Source organism: Platichthys flesus, chromosome 19, assembly GCF_949316205.1.
Source record: "Platichthys flesus chromosome 19, fPlaFle2.1, whole genome shotgun sequence".
Taxonomy (NCBI): Eukaryota; Metazoa; Chordata; class Actinopteri; order Pleuronectiformes; family Pleuronectidae; genus Platichthys; species Platichthys flesus.
The window spans coordinates 11,444,956-11,464,769 of NC_084963.1; the positions used below are offsets into that span (position 1 = coordinate 11,444,956).

The following is a 19,814-nucleotide window of genomic DNA, read 5'->3' on the forward strand; positions in this document are numbered from 1 at the left end:
CCACATGGTATGAAGATAGGTAACACAGCCTAATTCATCCATATCTCTAAGGCCTCGGTTCCCAAACTGGGGAACATGTACCCCCAGGGGTACGCGAAGTGGTTCAGGGGGTACATGGGGAGAACATTTTATTTGTGTTTTCAAAGTGAAAAAGCCCATTACATTTTCAAACTGAGCTATAAATAATCATGCATTATTAAATAGTCTAAATAGCCAAGTCGCATTGCCAAAAATACTCATGTATACCCATATTCAGCAAAATAATTACACTGCCAATAAAAGTTACAGGTAGGTTAGTGACCGTTAGTAAAAACGAGGGATGGGTATAATTAATCGACAATCGATTAATTGATCCTTAAGAATTTCCTAGATGACATTTTGTCATAGACGTAATTCTGTTGCGTTCACTGCCAACACTGCAAAGCTATACGTCTCCATGAGCGCCTGAGGAGTCCACTGCTCTCTTCAAGTAGGAGGTCTAGCTCCAAAGCTAGCCCCTTCGGACCCAGACAGAGCCGGCTCTGGGTGAGGGGTGACAACCACCGGACTGAGAGGTCGAGAACCGTCAAATCCAGCTAGCTCACAGCGGCTAGCTGCACTCTCATCGGGGCTTAAGAGAACAGCGGCGCATATTTTCAAGTGTAACCAGTGAGCGGTTCCCGTTTAACTGCCACAAGAGTTGTTCACCTTGTAATAAAGATCTATATTTTCACTGCATTTTGACAGAGCCTATAAATAGTGCATTTTAATATAAAATATTACAGTTAATCAAAAAACGATCGTTAATTCTCCCGACAATCGATTAGGAACTGACAATCATGATTAACAACTGATTGATAACTGACAATCGATAGATAAACTCAGTTTGATCTAAACTTCCATCCGAGTCCTGAAATCCCTGACAATTTCAAAGTTTCAAGTGTTATATGCTTTATATGTGCGTCGGGGGGGGGGGGGTACGTAGCTGGAGATTGAATGTCTGAAGGGGTACGAGACTGTAAAAAGTTTGGGAACCACTGCTCTAAGGTATTCTGGGGACCTGTCTCACTTCCACATTTACATGGCAGAGCGAAGGCATAGGTGAAAGTATACCTTTCGCTTTGTATTTCACATATTATACCCTCTGAAAACAGTATGTTATATATAAAATGAGGAAAAGGAAGATTCGTCTACAACAGGAGAAAGAATAAGAAAGAAAAAATATAAAGAAAGAAATATGAAAAGCTGATGTTAGGACCATTTAAAAAAAGCTTTATAGAAAATATCAAGCGTCAACAAATACATATGAAAGATAATTTTTTCCTTATTGAAGTGATATTTATTTTCTCTGGTGATATATCATGATATAATGAAGACGGAAAATTCTTGCTTTCCCATTATTGTTTGCTGATAATTGAACCTGTGTATTAGGTGGAGAATGATCACTATCTATCTACATGTGAGTCTTGGAGACTTATATGTTTTAAATAGACAATAATTACAACTTTTATTTGTGTCAAGCTTCGAATACAAATTTAAAATCATAAAATGTTAATAATTGAGGTTAGATGCTAATTCTGCTTTTTTTATTCACAAATAATGTTCTGAAAAGCAAAATGCATGTGTTGTCCTTGTGTGTTTGTACTATTTGTCCTTATACACATAAACAGTAAATTGTTAATTAAATGTGTGGGTGGTTAACTGTTTACATGAATGTGATTATAAAAAAAAAGATAATGGTGACGGTCAAAATCACGGGGGTGGCGTTTTCATTTCTATTTTCCATCCTGGATAATTTTTTCGGATTTATTATCCTTTGAACAGCTTGTGATCATTTCAAAATCACGCAAACATATCACATCTGACAACGTGCGCTGCATTTTAAAGGGTATTAAGGAGAAAACCGAACGTACACCTGCCTTTTAAATGGTCTCTTCCACTATTCTGCAAGCCTCCCCTGAATGAGTCATCCAGCCAGCTCCTCATTGGACAAGACCATGCCATCCCTAGGGATTGCCTTGCAGAGGTAGAAAGGCCTTGCTTCCATTCACAGAAACATTGGTATGCCAGCCTGCTATTTCATTCACATAAAGACTAAATATTGCATGATTGTTTTTCTCGTCTTCTGCCCTTTTTCTCCTTTGTCTCTTCGCCTCCTCCTTTGATTACGAGGGCCTGCCCGTTTTTCTTCCCTTGCTTGTGTGTTTGCCTTTGTTTCTGAGCAGAGAAGGCAGACGTGCTGTCTTTTTTTTCTCTTTTTTTTTTTCTTCTGTATTTGCCAGGCAGGAAAGAGAGATGTTGGGAGGGACTGCAGTGCGAAATCTGCAGCAGAGAGCGGAAGCTGCTTATGAATGAGTGTCAGTCTTTCAGCTTGGCTATATGCTCCTGAGGACATTTTTACATGAATGGTGTCTGGCTGTCTGCTTTCCGCTACCACGGAGACAAAGATGCTCCGTAGCTGCTGCTGATGCTGCTGCTGCTGCTGCTGCCGGGCTTTATCTGTTATCCTTTCGCTTGTTTCATTGACTCATCTGCCTGAGAAACATGTCGTTTGTTCTGTGTCGTTTGAGATGGTTTCATTCATGTTGTTCAACCAGCACCGACTACTGGATATTTTAGACAAGCTGTGAATCTGCTTCTGCTTCCTTTTAGTGGAACTGAATTTTCCGTTCCTTTGTTGCTGGTAGAGATTTAGTGTCCATGTTTGATAAATGGTGCCAAAGAAGCTTTATGTCAAAAGAAATATTTATTCTTCTTGCATTATTGGACGCATGTTAATGTGGTGCTGAAACAGCTATAATGAGACGATTATCGAGTTTTCTGAAACCTGATAGCAGGAGTGATGTCTACCTATATTCTCCAGCTATTATAAAATTAACATAGACGTTATATTAGTGATCTTGCTAATTCATGCTAAGATTTTACTTTATTGCATCTTTCAATGATTTACAGAGGTTTCTTTGTCACCTTCTAAAGAAAATGACGTCCTTATGATAAACTGAAATGTTGTTTTCATATTTTTTGTTAGAGAAGCTTTTCTGTCACTGTGCTTATAGCTGTCAGTTACTTATTTCACTTAATTTATTATCAATTCTTCGATAAAAAATTTTTTTGTGTGTGTTTCATCCTGATATTATAACATCAGTTCGTAGATCCTTTTTTATAGGACGTAAATTGTTGGACATACATAAAATAATGCAAATTATTATAAGCGATCATGTAACTGTGTTAAATAATCCAGCTGCCTATCATTCTTTGTTTCCCTCTCTCTGTAAAACAAATACCAGGGAAAGAATTTCATTAAATTAATATCAGACAGGGGAATTTAAAAATTGATTGATTCTAGCGTGCTGTAAGTGGGAGGTTTTTTTTCCCTCTCCCTCCAACAGGAAGTGATTTGCAGTGTTCAGCAAGCCTTTTGTTGAGAAGGTTTTTTACTCAGATCAGTGACTCATGCTTTAGCTCTGAGCCGGCAAGCAGGCAGGCAGGCAGCCTGGCAGGCAGGCAAGCAGCAGCAGTCAGTAGAGAGTATTTTTCTCCTCCCTCGCAGCATCCGTGATCAGCAACAACATAGATCTTTCTCTGTTCTCCCACTTCTTGGATTTTTTTTTTTTTTGAGGCTAGAGATCGGCAGCGGCAGCAGCAGCATCCCCACTGGAAACCAAACAAGCTGCAACACAACACTGGCAGAGACCTTTTTTTCCCTCCCCTCCATCCTTTCTTCCTCTGCCTCACTGTTGTGTTTTCATGGATTGTGTCTGTATATTTCCTTTTTACGGATCAGATTGCAGCTCTGGATTTTACTGACAGCAGATTGGAGTGTGGTGACAGCAGCAGCAGCAGCAGCAGCAGCAGCAGCAGCAGCAGCAGCAGTAGCGGTCCAACACAACCGCCACTGTAACCTCAGCAGAGAAAATTACAGTCAGGTGGCCTGTGATTGCTAAAAGGCGTTTGCTGCCTGTACCGCTGCTGCTATGTCACAGGAGAGGGTAATCAGCGCGGCTCAGCCACGTCTGCCGGCACACTTGTGAGAGAGGCAGGCTGTGTGTGTCGGTTGGTGGAGAGAGGGGAGAGAGCAAGAGAGAGAAGGGTATGCTTCACCGTACCAAATACAACCGCTTCAGGAATGAGTCAGTAACATCTGTCGATGATCTTCTCCACGGCCTGTCCATGAATCCCAAGGTCTCGGCTACCCCCCAGTCTGCAGCCGAGACATCTTACACACCCCCGACTGAGCTCCAGTCCTCCACCACCACCACCACCGCTCCCAGCACTGCCATCGGCCACGGGTCTGACCACCTGGAAGATGGAGGCACCCTCTGTACCCTCATCAACAAGGTGTCCAACCTGAAATTCAGCAACTCAGGCAGCTTGCTGGGCATCAAGGGTCTGCCCTCGGCTGTCAAGGACCTGGCTGTATCTAAGCTGCAGGGGGGTGGGGGATCGGGCCCAGGCAGCTCCGGTGGCCCGAGCCCCAGTGCGGCATCAACAGCAGCGGCGGCAGTCTCTGGCGTGGGCGGCTCTATGTGCAGCTTGGCCTCCCATTCGACCCCCTGCTCGCAGCCGGAGACAGCTGTCAGCATGAGCAAGAAGAGCAGGCTGGATGAGCTCCAGCCCGGTGGAGAGGACTGGAATACAGGTGGAGGTGGTGGACTGGTAAGCAAACCCTCCAGAGGGTGGCTACACTCGTGCGAGAAGATCTCCGGTCCAGGGGTGACATACATTGTTAAGGTTGGTAGTCTCTAGTCACCCTGTCATTTGTGTTTTTCTCCGCTTCCTCTTCTCTCCTCTTTTCTTACTACGTCTCATTTGCTCTAAAGACGCACGCATAGCTAGCGACATGTTGGGTTTAAAGAAGAGATCATGTTGATCATAATAAAATGATCTTGAGTGGGTGTATGTAGGCAGGCTCCAGCAGAAGGCTGAGCGAAGGAGGAGCGGCCAGAAACCAAACATTGAATAATTTAGAAAACAGAGAAGGTCAGCTTTGGAGAAAGTGAAGGAAAAACTCAAGACGTCGAAATATGAACAGAGATATCATTTCCATTTATATTTCTGTTTTGTGTATATGGACCCACAGCGTTATGCTTTTGTAACCATAGTGATAGTGTTATTTCTGTATATCCGCATGAGCTCTATGGCTGTTTCAGCTCAGGGATGGACGACATACAGAGCATGTTTGTCTCATCACATCCGTACCTCACGTCGATGCCGTTCAGCCATCATACATCATTTAAAGGAGCACAAGTTGGCGCATAACTATGAGAGCTGTGAATGTCATCATGCCGGCAATGAGTCACTAGCATGAGGAGGGGTGATGCTGAGCCCCGCGCTCCTCAAGGTGTGAAGTGAATCAAGAAAAACGGAGCAAACCATTTTCAAATTGAACATCTACCAATGTAATCTTATTGTCTTCTTTTCATTGAAGCAGCGCTTTAAACACAAACAAGTTTTTGCTTTCCTGTGCTGAATGAGGGCAGTAAACAGAGATGCCCCGTTATGTATTTTCCAAATCGAGTTAGCCAGTGGGATTGGCATCATATGACACTTACTACAACTTCCCTGAACAAAGCGCCACAGTATCTGTGACCAGTGTGACATTCCATTAACTGCATTAAGGCAGGGAGCGCTTATTTGTCAAGTCAATGCTGCTGAAAGCGTCCACACTGCGAGAGGGGAAATGGGTCCAGTCCCTGCTGCCCCGCCTCCCCCCCTGCTCTCCCTGTGGTTTGAGTCCTGTGTGTATTGAGTTCAAAATGGTGTTCTGCTCACAGCACTTTCAATTAGCGTCATGTGGTCACCCCTCGCACATCATGTGCCATTACTGTAACGGGACATTGATAGACAGTGACATTGTTTACACTCACACTTTCAGCTCATGGTAGCTATTTGTTTATGTCGAACACCGATAATTCACGCAAGACTTTGAAGTACATTCGTTGCAGTGATTCTCTTAATGCAATTTCATAGCATCATCACTCTAATTTGATCTGAGCATATTTGATAGGGTTTTCTCATTGTTAAAATGTTAAATATACAAAATATACATAGATGAGAATGTATGTTACAATTTATGGTATTACATGAGGTGTTCGTTGCAATAATGGGATAATAGGAATAACTAAAAATATGTAGAATGCATTAAATCTGCTGCTCCAGAACAAGCTGTGTAGAAATTGACATTAAACCATTTTATGCAGATGCTATTGCGAACTTGTTATCAAATAGTAGCCTGTTATTCACATCCAGCTTGACAGAAACAACATTAGCATTTATTTAGAGACGCTTATCTGGACATCTGCTGTTGGTAAGTGCAATGTCACATCCCATAGTCACTCTGCTTTGGTCTCCACCGTATCCTGAGGAAATATCTGGTTCCTCAGCTAACTCTAGTTTGTTCTAGACAGGTGTTGCAATGGAGTTTAACAGGTTTTATTGGCTGAAAAATATTGGCTGTTATTTATATCCGGCAGATACAATATTATATCATCCTGTTTCCGGACACCTGCTTATTATATGAGCAATATTCACTCTCTTTTTAGCTCTACTTTGGTCTCAACATATCTTGCTTGTTGCAGTTTGACTCTAAACTTTGAGAGCGATAGGAGTGAAACAAAACAGTAACTTTAAAGGCTGGAGAAACTCACTAATCCACCCATTCACAGATGAGTAAACATGTGATCTATTATTAATAAAATATATTGAGTAACTGAATATTATGATAATATTGTATTGTTTAGTATGTTTTTTTTACTTACGGTACATTCAGATCCATGTCCATCATTTGTAATGGTGCAGTTTTTCGCATTTTTCGTATGCACTTTGTAGATTGTGGAGAACAGTACAGAGCCATTTAAAGTAAGTAGTTGCATAACACATCATGTTGTGGTGACATGTTTTGTTTTAAATGTGACTAGAGGGAAATTCAATGATATGGAAGCCATATTTCACATTTGTTTATGGAGCTTTAAACGTAATCTTTTAGAGGTTATTCTTCGGAACTGGAGCCTCCCATAGATTTTGGCAATTAATCTGTAGTTTACTTTTTCTGTGTAAATCATGTTCTTGTTTGGGTGTTGTATAGCATGAGAGAAAACAAGTGTCCATGTTATGACCAGAGCATTGTCTCTAACAGTTGTGACACTGCTGTTGACCCTGCTGAATTGTGCACTTCATGCTCACTGTTCTAAGAATAGAGAACATAAAAAATGTCACATTGACAAAAGGCTATTTGTTTTCTGGTACTTGCGAAACGCTCACTGGTGAGCAGAGGCCTCCTTAAGTGAAAGTTATGACTTTAATATGTTTTTTTCCTGAAAGGGAAACGATTGTGTGTCTGGACGTCTGTTTTGTTTACTGCAAGATTACGAATGTGATTGTCTTAACGATAAGAACTCATCAGCACAAAATGTTCCCAGTCTGTGCAATATTAATTAGTAGAGGCGTTGTAATGTGAGGAGGTGGTCTGCGCTGAAGATGGTTTTATGGGATTGGAGGACGACAGTCTTCTCATGTGGCACAGTAACACACTGATGCAGTTTACAAATCATATTATGACGTACAAGCATTGACTTGATTTTTTTTCCTTCCAACTTTGCATCCACTTTATCAGACCTTGGCTTCGTGAACTCCCACCGGATGTTTCTATTTTATTTACATGTGCACATGAAGGAGAATAAGCAATAATGGTCAATTTAATATTCAGTCTCATCCTTACATGCATTTTATGAGCATTGTTAAAAATATTTAGTTGTTTTTGTGTCTATACTTAATTCAGTGATTCATGGCATTCAGAAAGTGCCCAGCTGGTATGGGTACATTTAAAAAAACCTGATTAGAAGAACTAGAAAACAAAGTTGAAAATAAAATTCACCTGTTCCATAAGCCAGAAAGGTTTTCTAGCTGCTGTTGGTTTAATTCAATGAAATTCAGTTGGAAACTCAAACAAATCTGTTATGGTTTTTTTCTGTACATAATGCTAGATATCAAAATGTGAATTACCATTGGAATCCTATTGAATATTTATTTCACACTTATTTCACTCTTGTTTTCCAGTATCTGGGCTGTATAGAAGTTCTTCGGTCAATGAGATCGCTGGATTTCACCACAAGGTCACAGATAACAAGGTACGTTCCCACTGATGCAGTTTTCTAACTTTTCACAGTTTAATAGATTTGATTTAAGATAAACTGAGTTTTTGTTTGTCCATTTCTAAATCCCTTTTCTGGAAAAATAGGAACATTCAGAATTAAAAAACAGGTTGAGATTTTTTAAGTGACACTTATGGTCATACATAGATTTTTCTTGTTACAGTACTTTTAAATTAATAGTCATATGATTCTAATAGTGTTACTTTAAGTAGTTTAACATGACTGTCGCACAATTTAAGCCTCCAGGAAACAATAACGTTATTATAATCTTAAATGAGTAAATGGGATATTTAATGAATAGGTTAAATTTTATTCCTTCACTCTGTACTGTCTATATGTTTAGGTTTATAAATACTTTAGTCTCAGTACTTTACAAATACTTGAGTAGTTTAAATCACAAAAACATGTAATTTAATATTATATTAAAATTAACTTAACTAGCAATAACTAGCATTAATTAGTACATTATTAGGAAATTTGTTTAAACAAAGTCCAAGATAATAATATGATTTATTTATATGTCCTGTATTAGTCTACATATAGGTTTCCTCTTGTCGCACTTTGTTTGCATGGAAACATCTGTGGGTTTGTGTGTCTCTTTAAAGTCATTGACCAATGTGCAGTGAGGCAAAGGCTGACAGTGAATCGGTTTGTGTCATGTCTACTTTTCTGCTTGACACACAGGGGCCCAATCTCGTTCTCTTTTTCTCTCGCTCTCTCACATACCGCACACCGTTTGGGGGGGGGAGAGAGAGAGAGACAAACTGACAGAGAAACCTATGTCTCATTCCATTGCTATTATTAGATTTCTGCATTTCTAAAAGAACCCGCTGCCCTGAATGATTTATCCGAAAGATTCACAAATAAACATTTTCGTTTCTGTCATGAAACCATCTTCTTAGAGGGAAATTTCACTTTTTGTGTCAAATCAACTGAATATTAAAGCCAATGTTCTTATCCTGATGCTTTTCTCTTTCATATAAAAATGACAGCAGAATAAAATGGATCACTTATCTTGGAGACAGTTTTACATTTCACTACCTGATGTGCAACACCCTATACCAGACACAATTAGCTGGTTTCTAGAAGTCCATAGTATTTTACTAGACCTCAAGGTCTCTTATATTCTAAGTCCTGTCCCCGGCCCCCTGTGGCCATCTTATGTAACAGCCTATAGAGTTCAGGCATACCATAAATACAGTTTTTTTCTTTTTTTGTCTGTTCTATATTTTAAATATTAATTAATCTAATTATATTAAATGCATATTCAAATCTGTATTTTGATGGACACAAAATCAAAACAGATTGCAGCTACAGCCAATTTATCTATACATTCACAAATAACTTTCCTCCAAAAGTGAGTAAAGTGGAGCTTCTTACAGAAATTTAGAGGCCGAAATACCCTCAATATTTTTATTTAGCTTATCTACAATAAATTTCTCGCTTAGTCAAATTTGTGATAACCAATCAAGTGAGCATATAGGTCTGTAGGTCTTGAATGAAATCTCTCAACATGCAATTCAAATTTGTTGCTGATATTCATGGTCTCCAGAGGATGAATCCTACTGACAGTGTTAATCCTCTGTCTAGTCACCATGACGTTGACATTAAGTTGAATTTATTTATGTTAATGTTACCTGCAGGATGAACTGTAATCATTTTGATGTCAAATCAAAATGATATCTTCTTTACTTATGTTCAAGTACTGCAAAACAAATGGTAGTTTGCAACGGCCTTAGTTGTGCTAATTAGCTTATTTCAGTATGCTAAAGATGCTAAACTAAGATGGTGAACATGCTAAACATTATTTCTGTTGAATATCATTGTCAGATTGAGCATGCTGAGGTCAACATTTACAGCCTCTCAGAGTCACTAACATGACTCTACACTCTTGACTGTTCCTCCTGCGAAGACAACAAAATGCATTTCTTGTCAAAGTGCGTCACACAGTCCAATTTAATGCCAACATAGCTGTGGTGCTTTGGCTCTGTGTGGTCACCATCTTGGCTTCATCGTCCTCTCTCCCTCCCTCCAGGGAAGCCATCAGCCTGGTGTGTGAGGCTGTTCCAGGGACCAAAGGAGCTCTGCGGAAGAGAAAGGTACATGGATGGAGAGGATGGAGGGAGGGATAGAAAGATACAATGAAAAAGAGGAGTCAATGAACGTTGAAATGTAAATTAGACAGAAAAAGAGGAAGCAGCATTAGAAAGTAATTTATCCTTCTGTGTTCCATATATAGCAGTATCTATGTAAGTTATTTTTCTCTCAGCTTTCCTTCCTGTTAAATAAGAGGGAGAGAGATAGAGAGGATGAGAGAGAGAGAGAGAAGCAGAGGAGAAAGGAGAGAGATGAAGAGGTATGGGACTGTATGTGCGTGGGCGTAGCTCCAGCCCACGATGTATTGCACACGGCGCACAGCGCTTAGTGACTCATGTAGTGCACAATATCTGTGATCAGGAGGCTGAGCTGCTGTGTGTGTGTGTGCATGTGCATGGTGTGTGTCCACAGCGTGTGAGGAGACTGTGTCTTAATGTGGGGTGTGAAATGAAGCATTACTTTGCTCTCTAGAGCTTGCTCAAATGTCAGGGAAGAGAATATTACACAGAATCAGCGCCGACTAGTTTCTCCCTCAGAATAGATGTGAGACGTAAGATAATGTTATTGTGGCAAACACACTTCAGCTTGATGCTGGCAATTCTAAATGGGTTGGTCAACATTTTTCTGCTCTTCTCTTTATTAAAAACACTATTCATAGTATTTTAAGTATCCAAACTTTAACAATCTCCTTTACAGTTTTAGATGATATTATCCTGGGCCAATCTATGATCTATAGTATAATCTAAACAACTAGAGTGGCACTTAGTTGAACGCATACCTTCACCAAGAGACCAAAATTCCATTAGGAACCCATATTTAAATCCATTCAGCTTTTTATTTGAAACTGCACAAAATTGCATATAGTGCCTAAATCTTTTCTTGAAAATCCATGAATTATTGGGAAATTGGTGAAATAAAAACCAAGTTTTGCAGTAATAGTCTAGTAGTACTTGCGTAATCTTGCTTTCAAACAAACAAGTGTTGGTTGGTTGGTTTGTTTGGTTGAACGCAAGATTACGCAAGTACTTCGCAAGTACTACACCTCATTGTTGGAGGTATTACAGTCTTCTTTCTTTACTTTGAACATGGATTTTATTGGCCTCGTAAAGAGCCACATTAGCTGTTTCCCTCTGTTTTATCTGTATGCTAAGCTAAGCTGCCTAGCCGCTGGCTGTAGCTTCATTCATTATTTAACAGAATTAGAGACATGAGATTGGGATAAAAGTTTTATTTAGCCCCCAAAAATGTTTCTTTAAATTGAACTGTATCTTTGGTAAAATATATTCAGCTTTAATTAGTTTTATATGTGTCTGTCTATGTCCTTGTCAGCCACCGTCCAAAGCTCTGTCGAGTATCCTGGGCAAGAGCAACCTGCAGTTCGCTGGCATGTCCATCAACCTGAACATTTCCACCAGTAGCCTCAACCTGATGACCCCCGACTGCAAACAGGTCAGATTACAAACAAAAACAATGTTCATGATACTACTATGACAGTATAACAAAATGGCAACATTGTGTAAGATGGTGTTTTGAAAACATCACCCCAAATACTTTTAATGTAGACTGCCTCTATACACAAGTATCACTGAGTCAGGGAAAATGGAGAAACTTATAAAAGATTCACTGGAGACGATCAAATAGTATTCTCAACAACGTACCATGGATTGTGTCAATGGTAAAATAACAAGCTGAAAAAGTGACCAGTAGACTTTTGTTTCTAAAATTAGATTCTCACAATGGAGGAAAGTCTTATTTTTAGCTTCTGCGAAGGTGCTGAGATTTTTTGCTTTGAAGAAGGATGTCTTGTGTTATGAAAGAGCAGAGGAAATAAAAGAGGAAAACAACCAGGAGGACATGTACTCTATGGATGTTACTGGAAATATCAGGGGAAGTTGGCAGCTTGATGCTCACAACGGTTTTAATCCAGATATGTATGATATTGAAGTCTTTTTCTTTCTGATCAGTGATTGACTCATTACTCCTTTCACCCCACTGTCAATCAAACGGTGTCAAATGAACCATATCATCCGCGATAATCCGGATCCTACACTCAGTAACAGAGTAACCAAAGCAGAATAACACTTCCTGACCTGGTCAATCCCTACACCCTCTTATCCTGATGTCTGAATTGTAATTTTAGAATCTATCCATTGTTATCAATACATATGTAGAACATGTGTGTAGAACCTGTGCTGCATGTTTGCAGAAATGTTGCGATTTTACTCCTGACAGATCATTGCAAACCATCACATGCAGTCCATCTCCTTCGCATCAGGAGGAGACCCTGTAAGTGACTCAATGACCTGCGTCAAATTATCTGGCATCTGTGTTTTGTGATATATTTGTTAGTTTTAACAACAGTTGGACAATGTGTTGTTTATTTTTTCTTTTAGGACACAACAGATTATGTTGCCTATGTAGCAAAGGACCCAGTTAACAGAAGAGGTACGTGTTAATTCCTTCAGTCCCCTGTAGTGTCTCATATCTCACATGCAACATGTTCAGTAAAATGTGTTCCTCTGACTCTCTGCAGCGTGTCACATCCTGGAGTGCGCTGACGGACTGGCCCAGGACGTCATCAGTACCATCGGCCAGGCCTTCGACCTTCGCTTTCAGCAGTATCTGCAGTGTCCCTCAAGCAAGCTGTCCTCCACACACGACAGGTACAGTGTTCACAATGCACACATACAACACGCAAAAAGATCGCACTTTGACTGTAATGTTGAGATCTCATAATCAAACCCTGTTTTTTTATTTTCCCAGGGTATTAAACGTGGAGGAGTTGCCATGGACTGAAGAAGAGGAGGAGTCAGCTGAACATCCGTACTATAACAACATCCCTGGAAAGATGCCCCCACCTGGAGGCTTCATCGATACCCGGCTGACCAATCAGAATGCAGCAGCTGATGGATGCCAGGTAAGATATTTGGACTTAAGGTGCCTGGTCTGGATAAAAAAAAAAAACACTCAGAAACCCAGTTTTATTTTAGTTCTGGTCAACTTTGTGTTCACACTGGCTTTCTTTTCTACAAACTAAGAAGCGTAAACATGAAGTGATACAGATTGATTTCATCCATCATCATCAGAGCTACATGGATCCATGTGGGGCATCACATCCTGGTGATGGACAAGTCATGTTATTTCACTTTACTGTTTCTTTTGTGTACATCTGTGTTCTCTAATGTCAAAGAAATTTTAAAGGGATTATCAGCATACCTTCACCTTGTGCTGATGTGTGTGACCATAGTTACCAAACCATATGTACATCTTCTTATGTAGATGGCTATTAAATCCCTATTGGGCAGTTCCCAGTCAGCAGATGATTTCAATAGCAGTTTAGTGTCTCAAAATTATTGTAAAATCTAATTTCTGTGATCACAGAATACTGTGGTTGGTTTGGTTGCTGTCAAATCACAAACAAACAAGCCACAGGCCACTTGGAAACACGCTGAAATCGTCCTTTTCAAGCATTCTCAGTCCGGTCGCATCCTAAATGAAATGCACTCAATCAGCAAATGTACCAAATTTCATCTGAATTTTGGCACTATATGTTATTAATATTGTTTTTTTTGTAATATCAACTCCTGGTTACCATTTCTTAGTGCAGAAATATTCACTGTGAGTTTGTATGTCATCAGGTGGGCCCAGGTTCGGTAGATCAGACATATTACCAGGGGCGGCACTGTGGAGAAAACTGGGGAGATGAAAGAAAGCCCATATTCTTACAACAGGGTAAGAAAAGCCACACTAGCTTCATAAACATTTGATTTAGCAGAATTTCAGCGTTGACTGTGGTTGTTTCTCTGAATGCCCAGGATCATTTGACATAAGCAGTCTGCCGGAGAGTAAAGGTCAGGCACCGAAAACAGCAGAGATGCCCATGTACGTGAACACGCAGCAGATTGATGCCCAGGTACTCGCAGTCCTCCAGGCAGAGGCGGAGAATGTGACCAAGGGCCTGTCAGCTGCAGCCAAGGACAGCCCGAGGAAGGACCTGTTTGACATGAGTAAGTCTTGCTTTTCCCATAATTCAATGTATTTTTATTGTTTCCTGGAGTAGTTGCAACGGATTCCAGGCAAAGCGTTTTTTAAACTCACCTTTTGAAGCAAAGTATCGGTGCCTTGACTTCAGAATAACTTTCTAAGGCCATTTTCTAATCAGAGATCCTAATTAAAAAGGGATTCCTAGCTTTTGTCCTCTCCGCGACGTCGATGTGCTATTATAATAACATCATGTCACAGTGTAGACAATAGGAGGCCAGTGTCGATATCAGTGCGCCCCTTTTTTCCTCCCACCTCCAAACTTCAACCTGAGTTTTGCTATTAATATCATCCATGAAAGATAAATTACATGAACTGAACATACTGCATGTATGAAGAAGGCATGAACCAAATTACACGTGAGTAGTCATCTGTACAATTAAAAGTGAACTGTTATATCTGAGTTGTTATTTAATATTGCCGTCCAGAAACACTTTGTTCCTTTTCTAAGAAACACCAGCAAGATAAAGTCATTATTCAATCAAATATGACGCAGTTTCATGCATAACACGGTCAGAAAAAAGACTTTAATTGATTATGAAACTTATTCAATAAGCCATTCATTGAATAAACGTCTACTAGATTATATATAGTGCTGTTAAATAAAATCCAACTTTTACGATTAGTCATTGACACAAGCATTTTTCTCCACTATCATTTGCACAAATTTTGTTAGAGACCATGTAAACAGCTTTAGTGGTTTTGTCTTGTTGGCTTCACACTCCGCTCTTGTTTGAATTTCCTTTAACAGTCCAAAGACAAGCACGAGATAATGTGGGGACTTTATATTACTTTGTTTGTTGTGCCTCTGTAACAGGCTGGCAAATGTTAAGCAGTGTGTCATCAGTCATCAATTTTGTTGTATCCTGAAGAGGATATCAGGTAGTTTGTATCACCTCATATCAATGTGTTCATGTGGATTTACAACTGTCACTGTAACATGTCTATAAGAAGAACTATGAAGCACCAAAATCTGTTTATTTATATATTAAGCGTTTCATCCTTTTCCACTTTATTATCACTCAATGCCTCCTTCTGAGGATAGAGGGTTACAGGCTTCAGAATCTCGTGGTTTCCTGAACTACTGTTTGTGCAGGTGGAATCACAGTGAGGGATGTTTTAAACTGTAAACCAAAAGGTAATCACCACAAGACAGAGAGACAATTTCACAATTTAATTTTGTAGGAGAGGCAGCGGATTATAAAAAAAAAAAAAATGTAATAGGTTTGTTTTGGTATTTGTTTGCACTGAGTTGTGCAACATGAGATCACCAGATTCCCTGATTGCCTGGAAGTGACCCTGTCAAACACAGTCTCCCTATTCTTTAATGCTTTTCAAATGGGGAATGCCGGGGACCATTACAATGATTATCCAATTACATATTTTCAAAATCATGATGCAATAACAACCCTATGATAACCTTTAGCTTCCAAGAGATGAGTTACGGCCCATCATACTCTACAAATCAGGACTTCTGTACGATGTCAAGTTAAAAACTATGCTGACTATTTCCTTCCTTGCTTAATACATTTTTTTTGGCCCTGCCCCCACCTATAACAGAGCCCTTTGAGGATGCGATACATTCTCAGTCGCATCCGCCGGGCCAGGGACAGGCCCAGTCCGTGGTGTCTGGTCTTCACAAGGCGGCATCCATGGATAACTCGAGCCCTCTTCTAGTGCGTTCACTGGCCTTCCGGGCGCAGGAGGAGCTGGAGGGCAAGACATGGTATCACGGCAAAATGAGCCGTCGCGACGCTGAGAAGCTACTGAGAGAAGACGGGGACTTCCTGGTCCGCAAGAGCACGACCAACCCTGGGTCCTATGTACTGACGGGCATGCACAATGGACTTGCCAAACACCTGCTGCTGGTGGACCCGGAGGGCACGGTAAGACGGAGTTCAAAGACAAGTAGGGCGTGTTTGAAAGGAGATGGAAATGAGTGATTGGCTAAGTTATCAGTGAGTATGAATCCTACAAAGTGAAACAAAAATGTCATTGAGCAAGAAAAAGACTCATAAGTTCTCTTTCTCTTCCCAAAGGTACGGACAAAAGATCACATATTTGACAGCATTAGCCACCTTATTGGCCATCACCGTGACAACAATCTGCCTATTGTGTCGGCCGGGAGTGAACTGTGTCTCCTGCAGCCTGTTGGGAGGAAACAGTGATGCTTGTGAGGCCTGACGGTAAACAGGAAGCTCTGAACAGTCTCTCCTTCATCCTGAAACTTGAAGATGACACATGAACAGAAGATGCTTAAAGGCTCTACGCACTGCGGCGGTGTTTGTGGGAGAAGTTGTCCCGCGGTGACTACACAGGAGGCGCTGGAAGACGCAAGATTTGTCTAAGATGAAAAAAGTATTTATAGAACTGTTATTTTGTTGTGATGACTGAAATGCTATATTTTTGAGAAGACATAAGTGCATTTGGACATACTATCTTGATTTGGTGTTTTAAAAGATATAAAAATAGACAGTTGTTCCTATAGTTTAGATGAATTCAAACCTCAAAGAGGTGTTAACAAGCGTATTTTAGAATACAAACCTGAAATTTTAGTTTTGCCTGTCAAGCACAACCACATTTCTACAGGAACTGTTGGCTAAGATGTTGGAAACAAAATCAGTTTGGACCACAAAGGCAGTTTCTAATGAATTTAGGAGAAAAATGTCCTTTGACGTCACCAATAGCGTTTACTGCTCACTCAATTAGTCACTATATGAAATCTGCTTTCATGGGAATTAGAAATGAATGTGTTTTGCTTTGCAGTAGTGACAAAGTTTTGGGGTGTGAACAGACATCCTTCATATAGTGCTGTCAATGGCTTTAAAAGATAATCTTTTTTATAAGGTATTTTCTTGTGTCACAGTCGCATGACTTCAAATCAACTGTTATTGTGGACATTGTTCGTAGACCTTGATGCCCCTTTGTTTGGAAGAGGTGCTTGTGTATGCTGACACTGTAAAATATTTATGCTTTTCAACTAGGGATTATTTGGAATTGGTCTCCTCTGGATTCTTCTTTTAGGTGTGTAGTCAATCATTTGAGTCATTTTCAACGTCTTAATTCACATTTTTTGCTCTTTGTGAACTTTTAAAGGTACTTTATGTAACAATCAAAACAAATAAGTTCTAGTAATGACCTCAGTCAGCATCCTGTTGAGGACTTGTGTGTCTATGTGTGTGTTCGCACGCTATTGGTTGGCACGAGGGAGGATGCCGGCCATCGTCCAAAATATTGACGTGACAAACATTGAAAATAATCGAGATAGATGGCGTTATGTTCCTAGATGACATAGCTTAAGTTACAGTTTCACCATAAACTGTATCATTCTTAACTTAATAACCAAACTCCTCTTATTGGATAAAACATTGACTTGCTGTTCGCTAGCCAGCCCACTTTATTAATCGATATTTTTGTAGCTTCCACCAACAGGCTCTGCAAAGTTATCAAGGCTAAATATACTGGATGACAATGCTAATGGTTCCAACTAAAGGTGTTGTCAAACTTTTTATCACAACTCTTATTTCTCTAAATTGACATGCTAATGTTTCTGTATATTAGAAGTTGAGATCAAAGACTTTAAATAAAGATGGACGACACATCTCCACTTTTCCAACTATCCTGAATTAAGCCAAACTATCTCTGATACAAAAGCTTCCATCTTGCACTTTTGGTGCCAAAGTCTTGCAAAGAAATTTTGGAAAAATTAATTTGTCGTTTGCTCTTGACATTTTAGGAGCAGTCGAGGTTTATGACCTGTACTGCAGCCAGGCACCAGGTAGCGATCGGCATTTTTGGCTTCATGTTTGGAAAGCAGTGATGTTTGTCCATCTTTATAAACAGTATAATTGATACAATGATATTCCTAAGATAACTTCAATCATGAACAGATGATAGGACACACAACATCGACATAGAAACTGCAAGATAATAGGTTCCAATATGTTTGTCTTGTGCTGGGAGCAAGTCATTAATTAGTGTTATGGGACTCCATTTCTAAGCTAGCGTTAGCTAGTTTTTCACTCTGTTGGTCCTTTGGATTTTCCCAAATGTGTCCAGAGTCTTTTACATGGAACACCAGTCCACAGGCCGTTAGAAGCAACCATGATAACAATTAGTACATATTAGTGCTTCACATTCTCACATATAGTACCTTTAAAATATTGTTATTATTTGAATAATCACAAATGAATAGCACAATCAGAAAAAATCAGTTAGATCATCTGTGTCAGTAGTATCAAACAAATCACCCACGTGTTTAGATGTAATTTCCACTTTACTAATTAGAAAAATGTTGATTACACACAGAATGCTCAATATTACTCATGACAGACATTAATGTCGATATCTTAGGGCAGTGTTGCCTCATGCCACTAGATGTCATCACAGAAACACTTGTGAAACACCAGTCAGTCACACTCACTTCAGGTCCCTTATACGTATCACCTAGTAGAAGAGGATGCTATTATGTATTGCTTGGTGAAATCCGACTCCACCTGTATAGAGGACAGCTCACAGTTAACTTGCATTTTGAAGTCCACTATACACAATCTTTCCTCAGAACAGTTTATGGTATTTAGGTTACAGACGTTTTTGTAGAGTTGGAATCAAAAATCTGAAGAAAAAAAGGCTTATAGAAATAATACACTCATCCTTATAGTATTATCAGTACTCTGATGGCTACCAAATGAATGGGGCATTGTATTTGATATGCACTGGACCACTTCAATTGAACCAAAATCAGCATGTGTTCAATGGGTTTGACAAGACAGATGCAATGTAATATAACGTGCCTGTATTTTGCTGCAAGAGGGAGTGTACAGTACATGCATCGATGACAAACACATATTAAGCGTTGGGTATTGTATTGGGATAATTCGAAAAAAATCACATATTTTTCTGAGGGAGAGGGACGCAAAGAACGATTACGTTTTTTTAGTTGTTGTTTTTTTCAGTTACCTGCCATCATCTTTTAATTTGTCTGATTCTTTGTGACAGGATGTCATCAATTCTAATATCGCGGGAGATGGAATCACGCGCACTATTCTAATATAATGCATTATTTTCGGGATCTGTGACTGGAAAGTGAATTTGTGGAATCATCTCGGTAAAATGTGCAATGTTTGGAACAAAGTGTGTAAAACAGCAGGAACAACTTTCATACTTGAATCTCTCGATTAGCTCCGCGGTGTCAACAAATGATGGAACCAACCCGACACGCTGGGACACATATAAGAACATGGCTTCTTTCCAGATTTCTGTTGATGAAAATGTGCCTTTTATTTGTATAAAATTTTGTTTTTATTTTCTCCTTCTCTCTCTCTCTCTATTTCTCTCTCTCTCTCTCTCTCTCTCTCTCTCTCTCTCTGTTCAAAGTGCAATAGCTGATCTTCAATGGGGCATGCCTATTCACTAGAGGTCGTGTTTTGCCCTGCTGAGTGTTGCTGCTTGAGACTAATGTTCCCTCTCTCTCTCTCTTTCTCTCCCTATTATATATTATAAATGTATCATTTCCAGATTCTGAGTTTAAATCTTTGTCAGAGGGAA

General features: G+C 39.8%; 1 protein-coding gene across 1 annotated transcript; it reads left to right on the plus strand.

Moving 5' to 3' along the window:
* The first annotated feature begins 1,808 nt into the window (after positions 1-1,808).
* Positions 1,809-19,771, plus strand: shc3 (SHC (Src homology 2 domain containing) transforming protein 3). Its single transcript, XM_062413446.1, has 12 exons — positions 1,809-4,710; positions 8,035-8,105; positions 10,165-10,228; positions 11,556-11,675; positions 12,459-12,512; positions 12,620-12,671; positions 12,760-12,889; positions 12,990-13,143; positions 13,865-13,958; positions 14,042-14,233; positions 15,828-16,153; positions 16,307-19,771. Exons 1-12 carry the CDS (start codon positions 4,072-4,074, stop codon positions 16,433-16,435), a joined length of 2,025 nt encoding a protein of 674 aa, XP_062269430.1. The 5' UTR covers positions 1,809-4,071; the 3' UTR covers positions 16,436-19,771.
* Positions 19,772-19,814: the final 43 nt, after the last annotated feature.